Here is a 26,047-nt window from a genome sequence, read left to right as displayed (position 1 = left end):
GATGATATTTTTAATTTAAGAATTATTTAACTTTTTAAATATAATATTTTTTTGTTATACGTTTATTATTATTAAAATTCCAGTTTGCTATATCCTATATTTTTGATTCATATTTGATTTAATGTTACGTGAAGTACTATTATTTATTATTTATTATTTTATTTATTTGATTTATATGAAAAGTTTTAATTTTTACAGCTTTAGTTGATTCAATCTATCCAATTGTGTGTGTGTGTGTGTGTGTGTCCCCGTATGTATACACACACGACTTATGAGTTAGGAAAGCCACGTTCCCTATCATGGGCCACCCATCTACTACAGTACGGCTATGAACCAATCACCGAGATAAAGGATTAGCCTTTGTCTTCTAGGCCGAATTATTAGTCCTTTTTTTAATCTTTTTAAAGGTACTCCCAGCGCGCTACCAGACAACATAGATGCTGCTCGCGGCGCTTAAAAAACACCGACGAGCGACGGGAACGAAGGTCCCAAATCACCTCGGGATACAGCAGTAAAACCCCACCGTTATAGAACGCACATCCACCCCCACTAGCAAACAGTGGACTTACACGTGGACCATTGAAATCAAACTTTACCTCATACAATGGAACACTCAACTCTAAAACTGGTGTTTCATGTACGGAGGAAAACTGCTAATCCTCACCTCGCAATCACCCCTAAGGACAGGACAATCAGGATTTACGCAGGGGAAAAAAAAAAAAAAAGGCTCGAATACTTCTGGAAAGCTTAAGGCTAAACAGCTAATCCGGGGCGCTCCTACCCGTCTCTGCCGGCTCCGCTCTTCACGTGAAGACCCCTTCTCCTCCCGCTCCCGTCAGTCTCCGTCGCTTTCCTCCTCTCTCTCTCTCTCTCTCTCCGCCCAATCTCTTTAGCATTTGGTTTTTGGACTCTGTTTCGCTCTCGATGGAGGAGGGCGAGGAGTGGGTTTGGGTGCGACCTCCAACGGAGGCGGACGCGGAGTGGTGGACCGGCGGTGGAGGCGAAACGGAGGACGCGCGGCCGCTCAAGGTCCAGTTCTCGGAGCCGGCGAAGCACTGGACGGACGCCGCTCCCATCGGCAACGGCCGCCTCGGCGCCATGGTGTGGGGCGGCGTAGCCTCCGAGACGCTCCAACTCAACCGTAAACAACCACCATCCACCCCTTCCTTTCTCTTCTTTATTTTATCTAAATCCATCTCAAGAAGATAGAAGGTCGAAATACCACCATCCACCCCTTCCTTTCTCTTCTTTATTTTATCTAAATCCATCTCAAGAAGATAGAAGGTCGAAATGCACCTCTCCGAGATATTAGTTGTCATCGCATGAATTCATCGTATATTAAATTTTTTGCTCTGCTTTATTATACTGATCGAAGAATATTTGCGAGACGGCAAACAGGTAATTAACTTGAGGTTGTTTCTTTTCAGACTTTAGATTGCTTTATCGGTAAATAGCACTTCCTCTTGACATGTTGAATAATGATTAATGAAATTTTGTATTTAAAGGTGTTCTCTTCTTGTTTTTATCTCGAGGATATCATACAATGTCGCCCGATATTGTCTGATCTCTTTCCACTTTATATATGTGCCGATATAGATCTCTACAAAGAAGCTTCATATTGCTTGATCCCCTGCCCCAAACTTATTTCTTTTTCATTTTTTTTTGGCATCCAATAATAAAGTTCATGGTGTTCTTATGTGATTTCTCATGTAGATGATACTTTATGGACTGGTGTACCTGGTAACTATACAGACCCAGATGCACCTGCTGTTCTTTCCAAAGTTAGGGAACTTGTTGACAATGGACAATATGCAGAAGCCACCTCAGCAGCTTTTGGCTTGTCTGATCATCCGACAGACGTATGTATGCTAATTTGCTTTCGCACAGCTAAATTTGTGGTTTTCTATGGAAATACACTTATTCTTGCTTGTAGGTCTTGCTTCCTTGTGTGCTGAAATGGTAGTAATAACTATTTGTAAGTCAGTTCCCCATGCAAGTGCTAGCCCTGTTCCCAGAATGAAGGACTTTTAACTACACAGAGGTTTAGAAGAATAGTATCATGCACATCAGCACATGTATGAGAAAGGGTACATTCTCCTAGAACTGGGAAGGGACTCTTGTTGGTCGTCTTTTAGAAATGATTTAAAAATAGTTAGGATTGATGACTACATAATGTTCATTCAAGCCAAGTTATCTATTGAACGGACTAGTATACATTTCTCCATGACAAAAAGGTTGCTGCATGGCACATTCTGCCTGCTTTCATGGATACACTTGATCCAGGAACTTTGAAATCATTGGGTTTATTGGATTGAGATCTCCATTGTTAGACAGGGAGTTATTAATTGCACCCCATGAGACAAATTTTTCCATATAGTCAAGCAAAGATTAAAATAATATGAGAAGTTATATTTCTGTGGTACCATTAAGTAATACTTAAGTTAATCATTATTATAATAGAATGTCTGAAAAGAAACCCCTAAAATACCTCCGACCAATTTTTCCCTAAAAACCAGCCATACTGCAAGTAAAAGAAATTGAATAAATTTGTTCATATGTCCTTTCAACATCAAGGAATACCTCCTTGTGCCACGGTTTAGGATCTCATCTTGCAACAAAACAGTATACAGATTAAGTGGTTCTGTTTTACCAAGATTTCTTAAAATCCAACATCCAAACACCTTAATAAATTTAGAGATAACTATGCTTTATCTATCTTCTCGCTGCTTTTCTTCTCAGGATTGTGAGTTGTGTGTGTGGGAGTCACTTTTCGGGATTGTAGAATCATCTCCATTTTTCTTCATAGATGCGCTAATTCTAATAAAACTGGGAACTTTCATGATCTCTCCTGCTAAAACTGTGCATCTTGCCGCGCAGGAGCTTGTGTCCTAGATTAAACAGAATGGAACTGCATTTTATTGATCTCAGTTCTTTAATATATATTTTATTGGCTTCTCTCTCTGTCATCTGTCCTGTTTGCTTTTTGAAGCAGAACATGTGCCATATACCTGAATTGGTCCATGTTGATGGAATTGACCATCTTCCTGATATTACGGCTAAATTTGCGTTCTAATTTATGTTTGTCTGATCAACATTATGATGCAATTTACATACTTTACATGTCTAGCGGAGTTTATAAAATATGTTTCTGTATTAGTGCTTCAGTTGAATGATGGTGAATAATCAACTTTAGACTACTTGAAAGCTTGCATGATGTGCTAGATAAGGCACAGATTTCAACCTTTCTTGGCTATCATAATTCTCTGCTGAAGTTGTTTTCCTTATTATTTTTAAATGAAGGTATACCAACCTCTTGGCAATATCAATATAAACTTTGGTGACCCTGACGATGCATATATGGCTTATGAAAGAGAACTTGATCTCACTACTGCAACTGTAAATGTCAAGTATACTCTTGGCGATGTAGAATTCACAAGGGAACACTTCTCCTCAAGCCCACATCAAGTGCTTGTGACAAAGATTTCTGCAAACAAATCTGGCTGTTTATCCTTTATAGTATATTTAGACAGTAAATTACACCATCATTCTAGTGCAAATAGCGCGAATCAAATAATCATGGAAGGTAGCTGTCCTGGGAAAAGAATTCCACCAAAAGGAAACGAATCTGAAAATCCAAGTGGAATTAAGTTCTCTGCTATTCTGGAATTACAGATAGGCGGTGATGACGGTAAAGTACAAGTTTTAAATGATAGGAAGTTGAAAGTTGATGGTTCAGACTGGGCTGTATTACTTCTAGCAGCTTCTTCCTCGTTTGAAGGGCCATTCACAAAACCGTCAGATTCTAAGAAGGATCCTACATCAGCATGCTTAAACACATTGTCTTCGGTTAGGAATATGTCTTACTCTCAGCTACTTGCATATCATTTGGACGATTATCAAAATCTTTTTCATCGTGTCACCTTGCAATTGTTCAAGGTATCCAGTGATGCACTCAAAGAAAAAAGATCGGCCTTTTTAAATCAGATCACTGTTCAGAATAGTCCTGCAGCTGATTGTGGTGTGTCAGGATTGGTAAAACTAAACTCATCAAAAGTTTATTCTTCAGCAAAATTAATGGATGGCACTTTCAAATCTACTGCAGAAAGGGTGAAATCTTTTAAAGATGACGAGGATCCATTATTGGTGGAACTTCTATTCCATTATGGCCGTTATTTGCTTATCTCTTGTTCAAGGCCTGGGACCCAGATTGCCAACTTACAAGGAATATGGAATAAGGACATTGAGCCGGCATGGGAGTATGCTCTTCCCTGATAATACTACCTCTATCTTATTTATACTATTTTTTTTTCCTAAATAATAGCTCAGTGATATATGATGTTGTGGTTTCTTGATACCTTCTCATGTCCATGATTGTTAGTTGATGAGAATTTAGATATGCTAATGTTGTTATTGTTATTGTTACTATTACTACTACTACTTATTGTTATTGTTGTTATTGTTATTGTTATTATTATTATACTCATCATCATCATCATCATTGAGAGAATAGGAGGGAGATCCTCTTGCACTAGAAGGCCCAAATACTTGTGAATGCACCACCCAAGGTTCAAACCCAGAATCTCTAGTTCCTAAGCAAAGGTCATGCCGCCACCGCAACCACCACTGAGAGAATGGAAGGGAGACCGACTTGCACTATAATTACTTGGTCCAAAATACCTAGAAATGCACATCCAAGATTCGAACCCAAAACCCTTGGTTGCTAAGTAGAGAGGTGTGAAGCAGGTGTATGACCATGGGGATGAAGCCCACTTCATAGATATGTTGATGTTATTATACCATCATTATCACAATCATGATCATGATCATGATCATCATCATCATCATCAGAGAGAGGAAGAGAGAGAGAGAGAGAATGGGAGGGAGACCTACCTATGCTATAATTACCCAGGCCCAAATACTTAGGAATGCAACATCCAAGATTCGAGCACAGAACCTCTAGTTGAAGCAAAGGGATGTGACCATGGGGATAAACTACAATTCACATATATGTTGATGTTATTATATCATTTTTTGGCTCTTTATAGAATGTGCTTAGATAGGCACATCTGTAATCTAAAATCAGAGCTACACATGTAACCATTTAGGTTTCACCACTTTTCTAGAGACATTACAGAATTAAAGCAAATACAGAAAAGGTCACCACAAATTTAGTGAATTGCAAATCAACGTGCTATTGACTAAGCTGGCCAATTGAAGCTTGGCTGCTCAATCACTTCTATGGGCAATTTTGCTTGTATATTATCTTAAGCACTTACCACTCTAAGAAGCAGTAAAGAAACATTTATTACACAAACACCCCCAACCGGTTTAAAGGCTAGAAGCCTAAACCTTAGCTTAAACCCCACCGTTAGACCCTAACCCAAGTCGTGGCCCATGCTTGAAGCTAACCCTTGTACCATATCTCTAGCCAGACGATTAGCTTAAACCCTATCTCCTTTGGCATATGCCTATTTATAGTAAAACTAGCCTGAGTTGTACGAGCCTTGGTCTATGTTATGTGGACACTTCATTATTAAAGTTTTTGAAAGTATTAACACTTTTGGATACTTGAACATAAGGTCTACTGTGTCGGTAGCAGGCACCGTACTGGTTGCCTAGTGGCACGAGTTGGTGCGGGCCATGCCGGGCTCGTACCGAGGGAGGAAACCTATCGGAGCCAAAGAAAGAGAAGAGAAAGAGAGAGTGAGCAGAGGAGGAAAGGAGAAGAAGCGGCGGCGGACGCCGAACCGCCCCCCGCGCCCTCCACTGGCGTCCTCCGCCGCTCCTCCCTCCCTCCCTCCCCCGCTCGCTCTCTCTTTCTCTTTTCCTTCTCCGGTGCTAGCAGCGAACCGTTTTCAAAGCCCGGTACGGCTCAAAACGGGCAGAACCATTTGGTTCGGGACGGTTCCACATTCCTTGCTTGGACCTGGCTGGATAGGATGTGACATTGTTAGACACTCCGAATTTTCTTGCAGATGCCAGCAAAATGCGATGCCACATGGCACTTCTATCACCCATGTGGGACTTTTAAATTCAAGTGCAAAATGTTGCAAACAAAGTGACATAATGTTTAATAAGTATCATGGTAATGTGAACAGTTTAAGTGAAGTGTCAATAATTTTTATTGTTTTATCAATTTAAGGGTCTTAAGTCTTAACACACCTTATGTGTATGCACATGTGCCTATCTACGTACACACTTGTCTGTGTATAGTGTTTGGCACGTGCGTTGCACATACTTCAATCAAGAAGAGGGGGCAAATGTGTGATGGTGATCAACAATCTTCATAGAAGCATCAGGACTCTAACATTGCTAGAAGCATTAGGACTTTAATATTGTAATAGAAAAGAATTATTGAAAGACCTCAGCTGGCAAGCAAGCTGGACTCTGATGCTTGCTCGATGTATATAGAGAAGAAATGTATACACACTTTCACTAATATGTTTATATTTATATGTACATATGAACATATATGTACATATACCATATGTGTGTGTATATTTATATATGTGTGTGCCTATATGTATGCGTGTCATGCCACCATTCCTGGATGTTTGGAGGATGTCATATATGACACTTGAGGATATGCCGAGTGTCTAGGCAGCACTACCTAGTCTAGACCTATGCATAACCTGAATGATTCATTAGGAAGGGAGGAAAGGGGGGAGAGAGAGAGAGGAGGAGGGTTGCTGTGGAAGTGAGGGGAGAGAGATAGAGAGAGATGGAGAGAGAGACGGGGGAGAAGAGAAAATCCTTAATCGAATACTTGGAGAGGGAGGGGGAGAGATAGAGACCCTAACCTAAACCCTGGGTGGGAGGGGGAGGGAGGGGGGAGGGAGGAAGGAGCGGGAGGTAGAGAGAGGAGCGGGACTCACCCGTCGGGAGAGAAAGGAGCGGCCAGAGGAGGCTTCATGAGGATGTTGAGAGAGAGAAGCTACCGAAGGAGGCCTCTGAGGGCATTAGGAGAGAGAGGAGCAGCTGGAAAGGTTACATGGGGGCGTCTTGTGAGAGGAGCGATCCCACACATCGGGAGGGGGAGAGATGAGGCTCGCATATTCAGGAGGTGGACAGACAAGCCTTGACTTAACTTGTGGGCTTATATCCTGAATGCCGATAATTGATCGATTTAGTTAGGTACGTCCGAACCATCCTGTTCGGCATGGTTCGGCAATCCTTGGCTGTTCCCATTGGCCATGCTTAAATCAAACTATAATGCTCCACCCTTCCGCTAATATAAAGGCCAATGTAGTCATGATGACACTTAGAATTTGCTAATAAGCCCTTCATTCATCTTACTTTATGGGCCAACCTCATCAAGAACCAAGGTTTCTAGTGTTCTACATCGCCTGGTGCATGGCTTATCATACTAACCTTGTGCCGTACAGTACAGTATGAAGGCTTGATGTGGCACTGTACCAACTCATGATTTAGCTACTATGGTGACTCTAGCAACATACCATGTATCAATATAGGGGCATTATTTTACTGACCCAATCAATACCATTAAGGTATTGGTATGGTCTCCGGTACTGAGATTTGAAAACCTTGTTGGAAACCATACCAAAAAGCTAGTAACATGCCAATAATACTAGCAGTTTGGTCTTTTCTCAGATCCACAAAATTAAATGACTTGGTTTTCACTCTATATTTAAGCCACTTCCACACCAAACTCACCTCCTACAAGGTTCAGTTGCCTACACAAAACTCTTCATGTCTGAACCTACATTATCATCCTATACGGAAACAAAGCCATCGGCAAAACCTCATAACCAGATTATCTCACTGTATATAGTCCAACCATTCCAAAATGCAAATTATAATCATTTCAATTTTCCATAACTAGGCAGGAGATTCCATTGGCCTGGTTCTAGGAAAAGTAAATGAGAGCTAGTTAGACCTCTATTTTGGAAAATCAAGGATCTATGTATCTATATGTGCTGGTTCTTGTTTTAAGTAGATATTCTGCTTCATCAAGTAATTCCTATTGTGAAGTAATGGAACAAAGATTACCAAGAAAATGAAGAGAGAGAAGAATTGACTTCTTTATAATTGAAACTACTTTGGAATTAAAATCAACTATAGTAAACCTGATGTCTTGATGGTTGACAGAGTTAGTTGGCCTTGTATGAAGATAATGATATGCATAACTAGAGCTGGAAAAAAAAAATCTTCCCATGCAAAAATGGTTTACCAATAAAAAGGTTGTCACACTATAACAATAGGAGTTTGAGCAACTCACTTTCATGAAATATCATATACAAGAAAAAAGACCTCTGCAGCTATGTTCTACTATTATTTGTTGCCCTTGATTATTGATGAATATTGATCGCAAGACAAACAAATTACCCTTTATAATGGAGGGACATTTTGATATTTCTGCATATTATGGAATTCTTTAATTCCATTTTATCTTAAGAACTCACAGGTAACCTTTCATGAGTGTCCTCCCAAAGGATTCAATGTTGAGAAGTAAGAAAATTCTCTTGATACAATGAAATATAACCGGGCGGTTCAGCTGGGTTCGGGTTAGTTTAGGCCAGTTCAGGCCCTGAAACAAGTTGACCCCTCGTTTCATGCCAATTCCAACATGGTACTGGCCCGGTTCGGGGCAGTACAGCAGATGCTGGTATAAGCTCAAATTATTCCCAAACAATAAAGGAACAGGTTTGGCTCATCTTGTGCTAAAATGACCACTGAGGCACATAGAGTAGGAATTTTAAGAAATTTTCAAAGGTCTACGTAAGTCTGTGACTAGTTTTTGTGCATTTGTATCAGAGTACCGTACTCCTTTACTTATTTATTTATTTTCTGTAATATCTTCATATCTATTGTATCTATATCCACTTTTTGGCATATGCTGCTAGGAAGTATGAGCCTATGACTCACTTAGTGAGCACCTCTTCTAATTTTAGATTGAACTTTTAGTGATGTATGATGCTTTGACCATAGAAGCATGGGTGTATAGTGAGAAACAAATGCACGTAATTTCTATGCATGGCATTGTGTTGTTTAAAATAGAAAAGCTGACTGTTGTTTTTCTTCTTCAGTGCAGCTCCTCACTTAAACATCAATCTGCAAATGAACTATTGGCCATCCCTTTCTTGCAACCTTAGCGAATGTCAGGAACCCTTATTTGATTTCCTTGTTCCTCTTGCAGTCAATGGGAGTAAAACTGCGAAAGTAAGATGTTGTTCATGCTTGACTTATCTTCAAATAATGTATCTCCTAGTAAATTGTATGGACTCAAAATTCCCAGAAGTAGCAAAAAGTTTGTAGCAACAGGTATACACCAAAGAATTTTGCTGTGTGGAAAATTTCCACATCAGTTTACAACTTGGTAGTAAGTAAAGCATGGCAGAGTTTTGAGTATAATTAATGATTAGTGGTTAACCTACTACTCCAAAATAATTGCATGGACATTATTATTATTTAACGTTTTATATACATTATCTCTTGTTTAATGGTTGTTAATATATTGATTGTTAAATATCTTTCATAATGCTTACAGGTCAATTATGAAACAAGTGGTTGGGTGGCACATCACGTCTCAGACCTATGGGCAAAAACATCACCGCACCGTGGTGACCCTGTGTGGGCTTTATGGCCAATGGGTGGAGCTTGGCTTTGTACACATCTATGGGAACATTATAGTTTCACTTTGGATAAGGTATTTAATATAAACACATTCTTTTGTTATATTATTGGACTGTTAGCATCCATTACCATTGTAGTATCTGATATTCCCAGCAAAATCTACTATTTGCAAGATCTAAAATCGCAATCATATGGTACTGCCGACCCCATTTCATGAATTGTGCCATCCCATATCAACATGGGGCATCATCAGCTAGTTCCACAAACCATGTGTAACAACCTAGAATCTCATCCAAAAAGGCTAGCTAGAAGGTATTATTTGGGTTTCTTGGCCATGTGTAAGTACTGAAGATTATTCTAGTGCATAGCCGATGTAGGACTAAATACACACTTGCATGAGTCCTCACATGCTCCTCTTATTTTTAAGCTCCGATGTCTTTGCCAGGTTAAGGATCTAAATCCATTCACGAAACCAAGATCAACTCATGGTTAACCTAAATGGGCTTATGCTGCAGTGTTTCCTAGTCCACATAGGCATGGGCTGGGTCGGCTTAGATACTATTTGTAACAACCTAGGACTTCACCCAGAAAGGCTCCCTGAAAGGTGTTATTTGGGTTCTTTGGTTCTATATAAATACCCAAGATCTACCCAATGCTTAGCCAATGTGGGACTAAATATATGTCCGCGTGGATGCTCACACGATGAGGAGATAGTGGAGGGGTGGGGTGTTGTATTGCATCTCATACTGAACTAGTACATGAACAATACGGGGTTGATGTGTGAGATTTCAAAACTTATTTTTTTGAACATGTGTTTACTCTTGAAGTTTCAATTTCCTTTTCCAAGTAGGCAAAATTGGCTATAGAATGTGGACTTCATATCTAGAATCCTGGTGTGCTCTTCATTTCCCTTGATATTATAATACCTTTATTTCTTTCTTGTTTCTTTCTTTCTTTCACCACCAAATAATTTTAGTTAGACATCAAAGTTTGGCCATGTAAATACCTGATAGGTCTATTTTGCATCAATGTCTTACAAAATTCACATCCTGAGCTACTGTTCGACAGAAAATATACAGTTCCCATAAATTATTTGATTAAAGTACAAGGATGATGTTTTGGTGATTCGAATGCTTGTAATTGGAACAAATTGGTCCCGATTTTATTATTTTATTATGATCTCTGGAACAATATGCAAAATCTAAAGCCGTTCTTATGTTGTGCATAGTTTCCTCCTAGATCTCAGCCATGACACAATCTACTAAACAATGTTAAAAAATGACATCATTTCTAATCCGATGATGTTTGAATAAGTTCATTGCCATTTTTCATTATGTTTTTTTTTTTCCATGAGTCCCAATGCTTAAAGGAGGTTCAGTGGGTACATGCATGTCCTTTTTCCCTGGGAAAAGGACTGGAGAACTGGAAAAGACCGTCGTATCTTAGAGAATGCCTACAGTAACTAAAGTGAAAAGGCCAGGCCAATAAAATATTTTTCTTAGAGTTTCCTCGCCGATTTGGTTGCTTTTCTTTTAATAGAAGATTAAAGAGGCTTACTAACTTTATTTTGTGTTTAGGGCTTTCTAGAGAATAAAGCATACCCTCTGTTGGTGGGATGTGCTTCCTTTCTGTTGGACTGGTTAATTGAAGGACATGGGGGATATTTGGAAACCAATCCTTCTACTTCTCCAGAACATTCTTTTATTGCTCCAGATGGGAAGACTGCAAGTGTCAGCTATTCATCGACTATGGATATGGCCATTATAAAAGAAGTATTTTCTGCAGTTATTTCATCTGCTGAGGTGACTTAAAGCTTAATCTTGGCTGGCTAGACATCTATATGCTTTGTTAACCTCCTTATTTATCAAATCAGATTCTTACTGCTTTTTTAAATATCTTATACAAGAAGTTATTCAAATTGTTTATGAATTTAGGTCTTGGGGAGATCCAATGGTGATTTTATCAAGCAGATCAAGAAGGCACTATCAAGGTTGCCCCCAACAAAAATAGCTAGAGATGGTTCGGTCATGGAATGGGTGAGAGGATCCTTTACTTCATTAGTTTTTGATTACTAATTCTTTTTACTCCGTGGCTCTTTACAATGTCCTATTTTAGTTTTGTTGCCTGTTCTGTGGTAGCCTTAAAATTTTTATATATTTATATATACGGCAGGCACAAGATTTTGAGGATCCAGAGGTGCATCATCGACATTTGTCACACTTATTTGGTCTTTTCCCAGGACATACAATAACAATTGAGAAAACAACTGATTTGTGCAAAGCTGCTGGCAACAGCCTTTACAAAAGAGGTTTGTGGAAGAAATATATAAGAAAGATTCGTTCAATTATGTGCATTTTGTATGATAAACACCTACAAAATTTTAGAATTATCTTTTGATGCTAAAATGGACTAAATCTCTGATCAACCAAGACAGGTTTTTTTTTGATTGATCAATTATGTCTAAATTTGGTTACTTGCTATATAATCTGGCTGTAAGCAACGCTAAACATGTTAATTATCTGTAGGATTTTCAGAACTCTATTTGCAAACTGATGCCTGGCCCACCATCACAGATGATATCTGCAATCTAAAGAATCCATAAACCACATTTTGAAAAGACTAGTGGTTCGGCCAGGGTAATGATTATATGCTAGTAATTAATTTGATGACTGCAGCGGAAGCAAAAAAAAAAGGAAAACAAGAACTTAATTAAAACACATTAATTCAGAAAGAGGGAAGAGACTAGGACCAGGGCCCCTTTTCCTTCACATGTGGAAATCCTAATGAAAATTTCTTTTTTATCGTGCAAACTCTAAAAAATCATTAGTATGGTCCAAGGTTTGCTGTGTCTGTACTGGAGCCCATATCGGTCGGTTGGCAGCATGGTTCGATACGCCCCTGTGCTGGCCCGTACCGACATAGCAGGGAGGGGGAGGGAGACCAGGAGAGAGGAAAAGAGAGAGAAAGGGGGGGAGGAAGGGAGAGGGTGAGGGAGGGGCGGCTGCCGGAGGGCAGGAGCAAGGGTTCCGCCAACGAAACAGGGGTCCGGAGGGCGGAGCCTTTGCTCCGGCCCTTTGGAGGCCTCCAGTGGCCCTCTCTCTCCCTTCCTCCCCCCCTCTCTCTCTCTTCCTCTCTTTCATTCTCCCTATCCCCCTCCTGCCGGTTTGCCATTTTGAATACCGAAACCGTTCTGGTCCGCCACCGGCACAGCTCAGTATACTCCGAATCGGGCGGTTCAGGACAGTTCCACATTTCTTGGTACGGTCTCATGATTTATTGGCCAGCCAAAAGAGAGCCCTTGATGGACTCCAAGGAGAACCAAATGCATCTAGTCTTTAGGGAAACTACTAGAGATAAGGAGAGATATTGAGAGAATCCTCTTGCTAGGCTCTATTTGGTTTCTGAGGAATGGAAAGATGAACAATAAGTTTACTCTGGTTGAAAACACAAGAAAAATGGGGGTTTTCTATTATTTCGTTGCACTAAGAAAATCAAAGTGAAAGTTATAGACAAAAGCTTTTATCTTGTTTTGTTGGTTTTGGATTGACATTGTTGTTGCACTAAGAAAATCAAAGTGAAAGTTATAGAGAAAAGTGAAAGTATTTTTTCAAAATTGCTACCTTTGGAAAAGGAAAAACTAATGGTTGTAAAAGAAAATTTTTGACCCTATAGACTCTCTTTCTGAAAGTTCTCTTGGCTAGCAAACATTGGAAAACGATATTTCAATGTAATAAACTCTTCTCTTTATGGGCTGCTTTATAGGCCCAAATAGGGCCTTTGCTGGCCCATAAGACAACCTTTTTCACTTGTAGGGTGATCGTGATAACTGTATGACAGAACTGATGTATGAATAATAGTATATCAATATTCCAAAACCAAATTACTTCTTATTCTGATACACAATAGAGTTACAGATTGTTCCTCAGTAATTTCTAAGTTTCTGCAGGCACTTCATCAATAAATTAGGATAAATCTCATCTAGGTTTCATAAAAGAGTAAAATGTTGCTGGGCAAAAAACAGATACAAGTTGCACAAACCAGGTCAACAAAACTATTGCAAGCCACCGTATCTCAGACTGATGATGGTATTGGTTGTGATTTCTAGCATCTTGTTACATTACTATCAACAATCGAGGTAACTTGATATTATTGGGCTTTCTCCTTTCTTGACATCACGTGCAAATGGCTTCACGTGGCCCCACAAACCAGCTCCCTGGTGTCCTACACCTTCCCACTTTATGTCACACATTGCTTTTAGGCTCTCTGCTTATAAAATATAGCGCATGCTCTCATTTTCCTACATTAGTCTCACGTTTAAATTGTTTCTTTATTTGTCATATTTTGACAATTTTCTATTTGTCTGTGACTAGCTCTGAATTCACTAGCCACTGGCTGATTATGAGAATGTCTTCCTGTTGTCTGTTGGCTATGATAAAATGAAGATTTGGTTGCTGCCAAGAGAAAATTAGATATCTTACTGCATTTTACTTCTGAGTTTTCTCCGAGGAATAGATTAGCATGGAGGGTCTGATTCATTTATCATTTACTATTAAATGTTGTGTGAATTCTAATGAAAACACTGATTTTTGTTATGCACCCCAAGGAGAGGGATGGGACTCTGAAACAACCCCAAACAAATGGTATCATTGTTAATAAAAATGTACAGACTTAAGACCACAGACATGGATGATGGGTAAGAAAGATGAGTTTCTTAGCTAAGAATGAAGTGCGGCATGATCAATAAATGTCAAAGTACTAATATTTCCTGATGGTCTAAATACATGAAGACAATCATTTGGTCTATCTTAATAAAACTAATAAATAAGAAAATAACAAGCTTAAAAGATGCATTTGCACGGCATAGGATGTTGGCCTTTCTATGGTGTAGTTTGAGAGATGAAGGAAAATAAACCTCACCACGTTTATTCAGCATGCCTTTTTAGGCCTCTATTTTACATAGTAGCACACCAAATTAAATGTAGTTCTCATTACTAGGATTCCTCATATTGATCATGTTGGTAAGCCAGCCTGCAAAATTCTCAACAAGCCTAGCTTTCTAGGTATCTTGAGAGTGCAACTGAATGCAGACATCTAAATTTTCACTTAATGCCTGTTTTGACTAATGTTTCATTGGCTTTTCCAGGGGATGCCGGCCCAGCGTGGTCAACCACATGGAAGATGGCTTTGTGGGCCCGCCTTCACAACAGCGAACATGCATACAAACTGGTCAGGCAGTTGATCAACTTGGTAGATCCTGATCATGAAATTTCTTTTGAAGGAGGGTTGTATGGTAACTTGTTCACAGCACACCCTCCATTCCAGATTGATGGTAATTTCGGGTAAATCATGTGATTCCATACCAACTTTCAACATATTGATGAACTTTTTCAGCAGAAGGCCAAATTTTCATCCTTGCCAACTAGTTTTGATACTCTCTTTTCAGTTTCACTGCGGCAATTGCAGAAATGCTTGTCCAGAGCACGAAGCATGATCTCTATTTACTCCCAGCTCTCCCACGAGAAAAGTGGGCTGAAGGTTGTGTTAAGGGGTTGAAGGCCAGGGGCAATGTCACAGTTAATGTCTGCTGGAAGAAAGGGGAACTTCATGAAGCCTGCTTTTGGTCTAAGAACCAAAACAGTCTCAAGAGATTGCATTATAGGGGTACTGTCGCCGCTGTTACATTATCCCATGGAAATATCTACAGATTCAATAAGCACCTAAAATGCGTGAAGACCTGCTCCTTGAAAGAAGGAATATTTCTTTGACTATCTGCTATTTTAGATGGGTCAACCAAAAAGCAGTAGTTTCTCAAGATCATCAACCAAGGAGCTTCCTTTTCTTACCTTACAATTTAAGTCAGCCAAATACTTTCATCTTTGATATCAAGTTTCCATTCTACTAGAAACTGTAACGGAAGGAGCGGTAAAGAGATCCCATTGGAGTCGCGACATTTTTGTTCTGGTAAGTAATAAAGGGACCTGACTAATGGAATCATGCAATTCATCATTAGAATGTGCTGGTATTTTGTTTATTTATTTTCTTACTGTTTTGAATGCAATAGGGAATCAGAGCAGGAGAATCCTTAAACAAGGAAAAGACTAGAAAAATGGGGTCATTACAGGCCCATCAGAAGCATGCTGCTTTCATTCGACAGGAATGGCATCTCAATTTGGATGTAAAATAAATGTTTCTTTTTAAAAAAACTATGATGCTGAGCACCTTGGTGAATGTTCATCTCGTTGATATGATAGATGGGAAAACTTAAAAGGATCTAGGATTTTTTGAAATTTTTTCTGATATTTAAGATGGAGATATTGAACTTATGGCCAGTATGATAAATTGGAGATTGGCAATTAGTTTTACTTTAGTACTTCCGGTCGATTAAAGCAATAAAAATTCAGCAAGAATTTTTTAAAATAATCATCAGTTTGGTGAGGCAATCAATCTCCTTTTTTATGGTCGACTGATAGAGCAAAGACTAGCGACCAGCGGCATTGCTCATTGAGGCTCCATTGGCTTATCAAAAGAGTTCCAGGCTTCAAAACCTCTTGGAACAAATAAACTAGTAACTTGTTTAAGCGTTTGTTATCAATTAGGTAATCAGTGAAAACATAAGATGAATGAGTGAACTAAATATGATTGACCAAATTGAAAAAATAATGGGTTAAGATCATATTGTTCATTTGGAATTGAAGAGAGGAGAATGAGTAGATATCGAATGATTAATTTCTATTTTTTGTTATTGTGGAATCCGTCACTAAGATGGATTGCTCTTAAGCAGTCAACAAACTCGTCCTAATGCAAGAGCCTTTTGCGAGCAAATTTGGAAATGAAAGAAAGCTACTGAAAATTGTTGATACTGAATTATTTAACTATTGATTTTAAAATAGTTAACTTAGAAACTGATTCAAGGGAGTAAAATCACGTTTTAAATGTAATGGCCAATATGTTTTTATAGTACTGGCTGATATCTCAAGATTTACCGGTTTACATTAATGTAGTTAATAAGGGTCAAGATTTTCTATATCCTGCATCAATACAGGTTAAGATCTTGCCCAAGATAAAAGTATTGATGCAAAACCAATTAAAAAATTTCTTTAAAGCTCCATAGCATTTGCTATAATCTATACCTGATACTAATAATACCTTTTGTATAGTATTTTGAATGCAGAGAGTGGTTCAACGGAGTTCAAGAGCACCCAGTCTCCAGCATTTGAAAGAAAGAGAACATCTTCACCCCATTCGTAAAACCTTAATGCCTGAGTGCTTGGTGCAATGAATGCCAACTGTTTCTAAGCAACTACTTCAAACACAATATCCCATAAATCATTATAGAGCTAGATGGTACCATTAGCCTGCCCCATCATCTATAAAAAACTGGTACGTGGTAGATTCACACCTCTAATCACACATAAGGGTGCTATCATGTTGAGTCAGGTCTGTGTATCTGCTAGCCTAGTATTGAGCATGTTGGACTCCTAGGATTTACACATTTAACCCAAATTTTATCCATCCAAGAATTGGTCGAATTCAAGTTCGCGTTGGACTGAGTCAGGAAGGAGTTGGCTTTAGGTTCAAGACCTGAGTTGGATTGGATCTTATTGGGACTATGCCATTTTTCCGAATGTTCATTTCCTTCATGCCCTTTAAAGGAAAGGCAGGTGGTTACTGTTTTTCAGTTTTCTTTTTTTTTTTTTTTTCAAAAATTAAAGTCAGTTTTTCCTTTTCTGTTGAATACCAAAAATTTGAAACTCGTCAGGTGAATAAGGTTACAATGGTGGAGAAGGTGGTCATGTTGACAGGCACCTAAAAATTTGAAACTCGTCATGTTATAGGGGTACTGTCGCCACTGTTACATTATCCCCTGGAAACATCTACAGATTCAATAAGCACCTAAAATGGGTGAAGACCTGCTCCTTGCAAGAAGGAACATTTCTTTGACTATCTGCTATTTTAGATAGGTCTACCAAAAAGCAGTAGTTTCTCAAGATCATCAACCAAGGAGCTTCCTTTTCTTACCTTCAATTTTAGTCAGCCAAATACTTTCGTCTTTGATATCAACTTTCCATTTTACATGTTTAATAGAAACTGTTACGGAAGGAGCGGTAAAGAGATACCATTGGAGTCACTAGATTTTTCTTCTGGTAAGTTATAAAGGGACCTGACTAATGGAATCATGGGATTCCTCATTAGAATGTGCTGGTATTTTGTTTATTTATTTTCTTACTGTTTTGAATGCAATAGGGAAGCAGAGCAGGAGAATCCTTAAACAATGAAGAGACTAGAAAAATGGGGTCATTACAGGCCCATCAGAAGCATGCTGCTAAGATTTGACAGGAATGGCATGTTAATTTAGATGTAAATAAGTGTTTTTTTTTATAAAAAAAGTATGATGCCGAACACCTTGGTGGATAATCATCTCGTTGATATGATAGATGGGAAAACTTAAAAAGGATCTACGATTTTTTTAAAATTTTTGCCGGTTTTTAAGATGGAGATATTGAACTTATGGCCGGTATGGTAAATTGGAGATTGGCAATTAGTTTTATTTGAGTAGTTCCGGTCGATTAAAGCAATAAAAAATAAGCAAGAATTTTTTTAAATCATCATTAGCTTGGTGAGGCAATCAATCTCTTTTTTTATGGTTGACCGGCAAAGCAAAGACTAGCAACCTGCGGCATTGCTCATTGAGGAGTTCGTTATCAATTAGGTAATCAGAGAAAATCAAGATGAATGAGTGAACTAAATTTGATTGACCAAATTGAATAAATAATAGGCTAAGATCATATTGTTCATTGGGAATTAAAGAGAGGAAAACGAGTAGGCACCGAATGAATAATTTTTGTTTCTTGTTATCGTGGAATTTGTTGTCAACATGGATCGCCTTTATGAGGTCAACAAACCCGTACTGATATAAGAACCTTTTGTGAGCGAGCAAATTTGAAAATGAAAGAAAAGCTACCAAAAATTTTTGGTTGTTAATTATTTATTTTAAAAATAGTTAACTTAGAAACTTATTTAAGAGAGTAAATTCACGTTTTAAATGTATTGGCCAATATGTTTTTATAGGACTGGCTGATATCTTAAGCTTTACCAATTTATAGTAATGTAGTTAATAAGGGTCAAGATTTTCTATATGTTGCATCAATACAGGTTGAGATTTTGCCCAAGATAAAAGTATTGATGCAAAACCAATTAAAAATTTTCTTTCAAGCTCCATAGCATTTGCTATAATCTATACCTAATACTAATAATACCTTTTGTACATGAGAAGTGTAACTAGCAGGGATTAGTGTAACATGAGAAGTGTGATAAGGGAGGCGGTTCGATGTCGAGTTGTCGAATCAGCGATAGATTGATTTTGGGGACTTTAAGGAACACCGATACCTGAAGTATTTTTTCCGAAAAAAATACTAGGGAAACCAAATTACTGAATCTTATCGGCAAGGTTTTTTCAAGAGCACTCAGTCTCCAGCATTTGAAAGAAAGAGAACATCTTCACCCCATTTGTAAAACCCTAATGCCTGAGTGCTTGGTGCAATGAATGCCAACTGTTTCGAAGCAACTACTTCAAACACAATATTCCCTAAATCATTATAGAGCTAGATGGTACCACTAATGAGTCAGGTCTGTGTTTCTGCTAGCCTAGTATTGAGCATGTTGGACTTCTAGGATTTACAAATTTAACCCAAATTTTATCCATCCAAGAATTGGTCACATTCAAGTTCGGGTTGGACTGAGTTAGGAAGGAGTTGGCTTTAGGTCCAACTTGGGACTACACCATTTTTCTGAATGCTCATCTCCTTCATGCCCTTTAAAGTAACTGTTCTTCAGTTTTCTTTTTTTTTCAAAACTTAAAGTTAGTTTCTCCTTTTTTTTGTTGAACACCAAAAATTTAAAACTCGTCCGGTGAATAAGGTTACAATGGTGGAGACGGTGGTGATGTTGGCAGGCAGCATTAGGTGGTGTTGGTTGGCAGGCAGCATTAGGTTCCATGTTTTTGAAATAAAAACTGAAATATGAAACCATGACAAACGTGTGTAAAACTATTCTCTAATATCATAGTCCCAAAGGACAATTAATAAACTTGATAGGAAACATAGGGAGTATAAGGGTAAAACAAACATTATATACAAGGTAAACTTCATGGTTTGGATTCAGTTTAGACTTGGGCAAGGTTAACGCAAAATATGACCTGGTGAGATCAAGGAGGCATTTAGTCGAACCAAACCATAACCCAAAATGTCATATGAACTCATACCTAACCAGTAGACCTACAAGTCAGATTGCGGTCGGAGTAGGTTATCATTCTGCAGATATTAGTGACAACCCTGTAACTATCCAAAGAAAAATGCGATTCATGCACCTACTTCTACAGCCATCTGTAGCCTTAACCTTCTTGAAATCCCTTTTACTTTGAGCCTGAGCACAGCAAGCTTCTACCACTCCTTCCCGACATCTAATATTAAATGATCAAATCCAAATATCTAACTGTTTTTCTTCTAGCTAACATAATTACTGAACTCCAGCACTAATCCTTCATCCATGCACACTCTTGGCCTATCCTAATATCCAATGCACTCTAACATTTATAACATTTCACAGAATACAACTACACTTTTAGAAATCCCTCCATAGTCCATAGCCTCTGTAGACGAATGTACATCATCTTCTTCGCCATCCTCACCCTTCATCCTAGAAGATACAATCCTACTCATACACCCATCATATCCTAAACCTCTTCTCCTAGTTAATTCTTCACACGGGGGATAAACCGAGTCTCAGAAAAGAGATCATTATCTTCTTTCCTCCAGACTTTTTCACTCCCTTAAAATTCTTAGAGCCTTTTCCCCCTCCATTAAAAAAGGGAAGGAGAAAAGAATACATATAACACGTATTTTCAGAACATGAGGCTCCCAACAACCTTTTCAAGAATCCTCTACTTTATCCTTACCCTAGTATCAAAGAAGAAAACTCCATTAGAAAAAGAAAACAAAATCCACCCTGTTAGAGCCTGAGAGTAGGACTCTTTAGTTTAGGGGTTGAGCTTCTTTTCAAGCCTACCGAAAAAGATCTTCCTTAGTGTTGGCAATGTATAAATGCAGTTATACCTTTGTGCTCTTCATCTTTTTCATTTTACTTGCCTCGCTTTCATGTTCTTTATTTCATGCTTTCTTTCCTGCTTGTGTCAACTTATTTACTTTATTCAGTTTCTTCCTGGTGTTCCTAGGTTTACTAATCTCCTACTGAACAATCGATTGTGAGTACTAAGCAGATTCAAATTTACCTATGATGATGTATAGTCATGCTTGTATGAACATTGTTTACATTAATAGAAGCGGCACGATAACAACCAACCTGAAGAGCAATGCTTTTTTTTTGAATGTCATTCTAGGTTGGGGCATGAACAATCCATTTTTGTCTCTCCAACACTAAGGGTACAAGGAAATGTGCCTGCTACCTCGGTTGATTGAGAATTTTAATGAATATATACATTCTAAAATCCAACACATATACAGTATTGTTGGAGAAACAGGCTGCTACTTTATCACCTTTTTGGTTCAAACACACTTCACAAAATTTCACTTCCCCAATGTAAGTCCTCACAGCCTTCCCCTTTCTTTCAGGGACCATATATGTACACATTGATCTAACTGAGCCAGGAAGTAAACACTCACCGTTTAGGCTAAATGCAACAGAATATACAGGAAGCCTGACAAATCACAACATGTTGTTCATAAGAAAAAGTAAAGACATTACCCCAATTAAGCATATACAAATTTGTCATTCATCTTATGAGTTACACTTCATTACCTGTGAGCATTCAAACTGTACAGAGGCCTTCCTAGTTCGGCATCCCATAACTTGATTTTTGAGTCAAAGGATGCACAAGACAAAGGTTCGGTGATCCATAGCCATTTACAAAAGCTAGTGGTAAAGAAAACTGTAATTTGAATTCACATGCAACAAGGGGGAAATTAAAAAACATAAAACATACAACATCCAAATTACACAACAAAAAAGTTACTTCAAATAATCTTCCATACATTCAAAAGTCCTAAATTTGAGATTTAGAGTGTTTAAATAATATCATTGTTGATGATTCCAGCTCACATAAAAACATAGAGAGAGAGAGAGAGACAAAAAGAGTGCGTGAACTTTTGTTTGACAGGTACTCTCCAAGTTTATCCATATATAAGATACCATAACCATTATAACATGATTCACAGAATGACACATATTTAAAGTTAGGTCATATCCATTTTACATGACCTTCCTGTTTTCTCCCATCATCCCCCCTTTTCTCGTAAGAGTAAGACTGCCCCCCTCCACTATTTCCCATTGAAATGGTCATATCCATCTTTGACATACCCAGACATCCAAACATTGCCTTTAAGGTCCCTTCAACAACTGTCTTTTTCTATTAGGCTTCCTAAAGGTTTATTTCAATGCTTATCCTTCACAATCCTTAAAGTTATCCTACATAGGAAAAGAACAGCAGTTGGATGTCTACAGATATCCAATATGTGCTTAGCTAAATGAAATTATACATGGAAATTAATAGGTCATACAACTGGTTCCACTTCAAACTGATTAGACGAATGCAATAAACAAGTAAAATATTTGCTTCACTTTCAGAATGTTACATCTAATAAGATAATTAGCAAGTTGTTTGTGGGAAGATGAAAGTAAAGCTACCTCACTTCACAAGGGGCACCATCAATGAAGTTGGCACTCAAGTTTTGGGAGAATTGTTGAGACTTAGGGGCGATACATGCAAAGGAAATGTCTGAGTTCAAATAGTAGCTTTTCTTGACAACAGAAAGGTTGAGGTGCAATGGAGCGTGCAAAATCATGATAAAAGAGTAAGAAGGATTGCAGCCCAGAGCTTATACTAAGTAAGTACTTTAGTTTGCTCCTCTGCTAGAAGCAATTAAAGGATTTCTTTTCTTACTAGTATACATGATAACCCAGCATTTCACTTCCCAAAATATCCCTAACTGCTCTTTTGCTTAAACCATGGACCTTACCTTCCTCTACGGTCATCTATCATCACAAATGACTAAGTTGCTAGAGCCTCTGAATATTTGGAATTAAACATAAAATCTGAAGAATTCCAACAACTAGCTCCATGCTATGTCCTCTTTCCCATTCTCTTAATTTTTTTATGAGGAGCTAAGTGTTTAAAGTGGACTCTTTGTCCTGCTTAGCTCCATGGCCGATTTTCAAGGAGATAAGGAGATTCTACTGACTCATTGTACAAAATTGTCCAAGTCAATAGAGCTTGAGGACGACTTTAAGGATGAGTTCTTTTAAGAAGGGTGCTAATGTTACTACATTTCACAAACTTGCTGATGGCCATTATGCATTTACAATGGACGAAGGCTTTGAAAGCAAAAATTGCAACGATAAAGCAAGAAGATATCTGCTTTTCTAATGAGAGAGAAGGGATTTTCTATTCCTAATAGACCTTCAGCTGGAATTTCCTGAACATGAGAATCTCTATTTTGTTATGCATCACTAACATGTTAGTAATTCATGTAGTACGGGGAGCTATGAGTCTAGCCACTTCACTGTTTTTTTATCACTATTATTATTTTTTATTTGTCTGCATGTTTAGGATTTTCAAGGACAACTTGCATAATGGATCTAGGATTTTGGGTTGCAGAGGCCTATATAAATTCTCATGTTTGATTTTCTAGAGCAGCTATCCATTGTTCACCTAAAATTCTTTTGCTCCTTATTGTTGCGGTCCCTGAGCATCCAAAATTGCAGCGCATATGGTTTTTGGAAAGAACAAGCACCAAAATAAAATCACGAGGATACGCCACTCCTTTATTTTTCAATATATTGTGGAAAAAAAATTCGACTTTGTTAACCCCCTTTACTGAGAATTGAATTATCGCATCGGCAGAACGTTCTATGTAACTTATACCTGCAAAATATTGGAATTTGCCGTGTACAATAAACTATATATTTGATGCAATAAAATACGAGATAACTGTATTTGAACCATGACTCCAATAAACAGAAAATGCAAGAAAAATTCTTTATAGCTGAAAGAACCATTCAACATATTTTCCACAACAGTTCTTGTTGATGCTTCTGCACAAACTATACCCAAAAACTGAATCAAAACTAAGACTCAAGTAGCAGCAGTAAGAAATTAATACCTGTACGATTTGAGACGCTTATAGCTGTCAGAGTTTCGCAAGCATAAGCGCCAGCTGCTCATCAGACACCTCCACTTCCGTAAGCGCACCCACGGCTTCAGCAAGCCGAGCTGCTATTTGATGCTTGCACTCCGAACAAAATGGAGACAGGTGAGTAACTGAAAAGGCCAAGAAGAAAAAACAACTGGTAAAACAAATTAGGAAGCATACACAGAGCTGTTCACCCCTGTTGACGATGTCATAGAAGAAAGAGTAGCAGGTGCAGTGGTGCTCGGGAAAGCAGATGTACTCCTCCTTCCTCTTCGATTCCCCTACCACCTGAAATCCCCATTTCTCTATCACTCAGAGGTATCAGCAAAGAGATTACTTGAAGTGCAAGTTGTTGGAAAATGCATCAAAAAGAAGGACCAGAAAGAGAGAACGGCCGCTGGGAGCCCCGGAGACCCTTCGGACGCCGCCCTGGTCGACGATCCTCGTCGCGCGCTCCAAGTTCTTCCCGAATAAGAAGTGCAGGCTGGATCGGGTCAGGTCGTGTTCGTTTAACGTGGAGGAAAGACTCGAGAGGGAGGAAGGAGTGGCGGGGATGAACGGTACTCACATGGATAGGTGGTCGTCGGACACTGTGTTCGTTTGTTATGGATGAAGAGAGGGTGAGAGAGAGGCTCCAAGGAAGGAGTACGGGGAGGGGAGAGAGGAAGGGTGAGACCTGAGCGAGAGGATTTGATCTGCTCCCAGGTAGCGTTTGCGACGGCGATGCTTGCAGATGAAGCTGCCATTCCGCTCGCTTCTCCCTTTCGGCGATGGTGGGAAGGCGCACCGAAGGTGTTCGATAAAGGAATTTAGACGAACATTGCGTTCGAGGTGGGGGTGGAAATTGTAAAATTAAGGGGGCCGGTCAAAAAACTTCATGACTCCACCCCAAGATAGCATTGTTCCAATAGAAGGTGGTCTGAGATTGCCTTCCAATAAGAGCAGTTCTTAATGGACGAGGATTGAGGATTCCTTCGGTATGTGAGGATTGTGATGTAGACGAGACGGTGGACCACACCTTGTTTCAGTGCATATAGGCTACAGCGACGGGCGAAAATCCCGCGGAAGGTTCGTAGCTGGAGGGACCAGTTCCTACAAGCCATGCGTCGATGCTCGGAATCCTCTTTGCTTCGTCAGAAGGTGGTTCGGGTGATTTGCACATCCTACCAGATTTGGTTGGCTAGAAACGCTCGAATCTTTGGCGAACGCAGTATGTCGCCGAGACTTGTAGTGAAGAGTGCCCATGTGCAGGCAGGGAGCTTAGTCACATTATACCCGTCGAAGGGACCTTGACAGCTCAGGACATATGGGATTCTTATTCTGCTTCGGCAGCATCCTGTACGGTGTTTTTCACCTAAGAGCCCCACTTCTGAGTTTCCTCAAGGTCAATTTTGATGGATTTGTCTTGGACGGAGGTACGAAGGGCGGCGCGGATTTTGTTATTCGGGGCCCGTCTGCTAGAATCGTAGATGCAGAGGGCAGTCAACTCTTCAACATATCGGTCCCGGATGCGGAGCTGAGAGCCGCTTGGGCGGGCCTTAGTCACGCCCGATGTGTTTTACGGGCCAGTTTCATTATCCTGGAGGGGGATTCAACCATGGTCATCAGTTCGGTCCGGAGGGCCTAGGGGTAATGGTAGTGCCTACCCTTTGCTCCGAGATATTTGGGCAATGGTGGGGGTTGGAGGGGCCTTCCAGGCCAAGCACGTGTTTCATGAAGCTAATGGGGCTGCGAATTGGGTGACTGCTTATGTAGCCAGTCACTCCGGTAGTACCCTGTGGGCTGAAGATGGGAAGTTGCCATTGGCACTCCGAGGTATTTTATTTTTCGATTTTATTAGGTGTCTCTATATTCGTCAGATATGATCCACCCGCCTTAGCAAAAAATAAAAAAAAACCCGCCAGCCCATGTCAAATCCATAGTGAGTTCGAATTGGCCTAGGAAAAAGGGGCAATTTGTGGCGAAATCTATCAATCCAACTCGTAAATTATTTTTTTAAACAAATTTAGATTTAACATAAATAAATTTAAATTATACATGGTTAACCCATCCGAACCTATTTCTTAAATACGTTGAATTCTAATTTACATCCTTCACTCATTTAATCTATTTTTAATCTATTTAATAATTAAATCAAATTATGATCTGACCTATTTAACTAGCTTAAAAGTTATTTAATTTATTTAAAACCTACTTAATTCATTTTTATCTTATTTAATTTGACCCACACCGTTTAAATTTATTTAATT

At 39.0% G+C, this 26,047-nt stretch overlaps 2 protein-coding genes across 9 annotated transcripts; one reads left to right on the top strand and one right to left on the bottom strand.

Moving 5' to 3' along the window:
- The first annotated feature begins 710 nt into the window (after positions 1–710).
- Positions 711–17,808, top strand: LOC103705253 (alpha-L-fucosidase 2). Of its 4 annotated transcripts, none has more exons than XR_015967225.1 (11): positions 711–1,141; positions 1,714–1,859; positions 3,301–4,256; positions 9,048–9,180; positions 9,509–9,667; positions 11,172–11,396; positions 11,529–11,630; positions 11,767–11,902; positions 14,738–14,933; positions 15,038–15,555; positions 15,656–16,014. XR_015967225.1 is itself a non-coding variant. In XM_088701041.1 (11 exons), exons 1-11 carry the CDS (start codon positions 925–927, stop codon positions 17,489–17,491), a joined length of 2,550 nt encoding a protein of 849 aa, XP_088557167.1. In that variant the 5' UTR covers positions 712–924; the 3' UTR covers positions 17,492–17,808. The 4 variants fall into 4 exon arrangements, 1 of the variants encoding a protein (XP_088557167.1); XR_015967227.1 differs by having other exon boundaries at positions 712–1,141; positions 14,738–14,923; XM_088701041.1 differs by lacking the exon at positions 15,656–16,014 and adding an exon at positions 17,430–17,808 and having other exon boundaries at positions 712–1,141; positions 15,038–15,255.
- A 3,145-nt stretch (positions 17,809–20,953) lies between these two features.
- Positions 20,954–24,824, bottom strand: LOC103705251 (uncharacterized). Of its 5 annotated transcripts, none has more exons than XR_015967231.2 (6): positions 24,475–24,805; positions 24,367–24,388; positions 24,177–24,282; positions 23,979–24,086; positions 21,409–23,891; positions 20,954–21,307 (listed from the first exon to the last, which is right to left on the bottom strand). XR_015967231.2 is itself a non-coding variant. In XM_039127498.2 (6 exons), the coding sequence occupies exons 1-5, from the start codon at positions 24,542–24,544 to the stop codon at positions 23,796–23,798; spliced, it is 408 nt and encodes a 135-aa protein (XP_038983426.2). In that variant the 5' UTR covers positions 24,545–24,679; the 3' UTR covers positions 20,954–21,458; positions 23,769–23,795. The 5 variants fall into 5 exon arrangements, 1 of the variants encoding a protein (XP_038983426.2); XR_005512216.2 differs by having other exon boundaries at positions 21,409–23,897; positions 24,475–24,678; XM_039127498.2 differs by having other exon boundaries at positions 20,954–21,458; positions 23,769–23,897; positions 24,475–24,679.
- Positions 24,825–26,047: the final 1,223 nt, after the last annotated feature.

The sequence above is a fragment of the Phoenix dactylifera genome, chromosome 7 (assembly GCF_051530095.1).
Source record: "Phoenix dactylifera cultivar Ajwa chromosome 7, Ajwa_hap1_PhDact_Kaust_v1.1, whole genome shotgun sequence".
Classification (NCBI taxonomy): Eukaryota; Viridiplantae; Streptophyta; class Magnoliopsida; order Arecales; family Arecaceae; genus Phoenix; species Phoenix dactylifera.
This window is presented reverse-complemented; position numbering and strand designations above follow the sequence as displayed.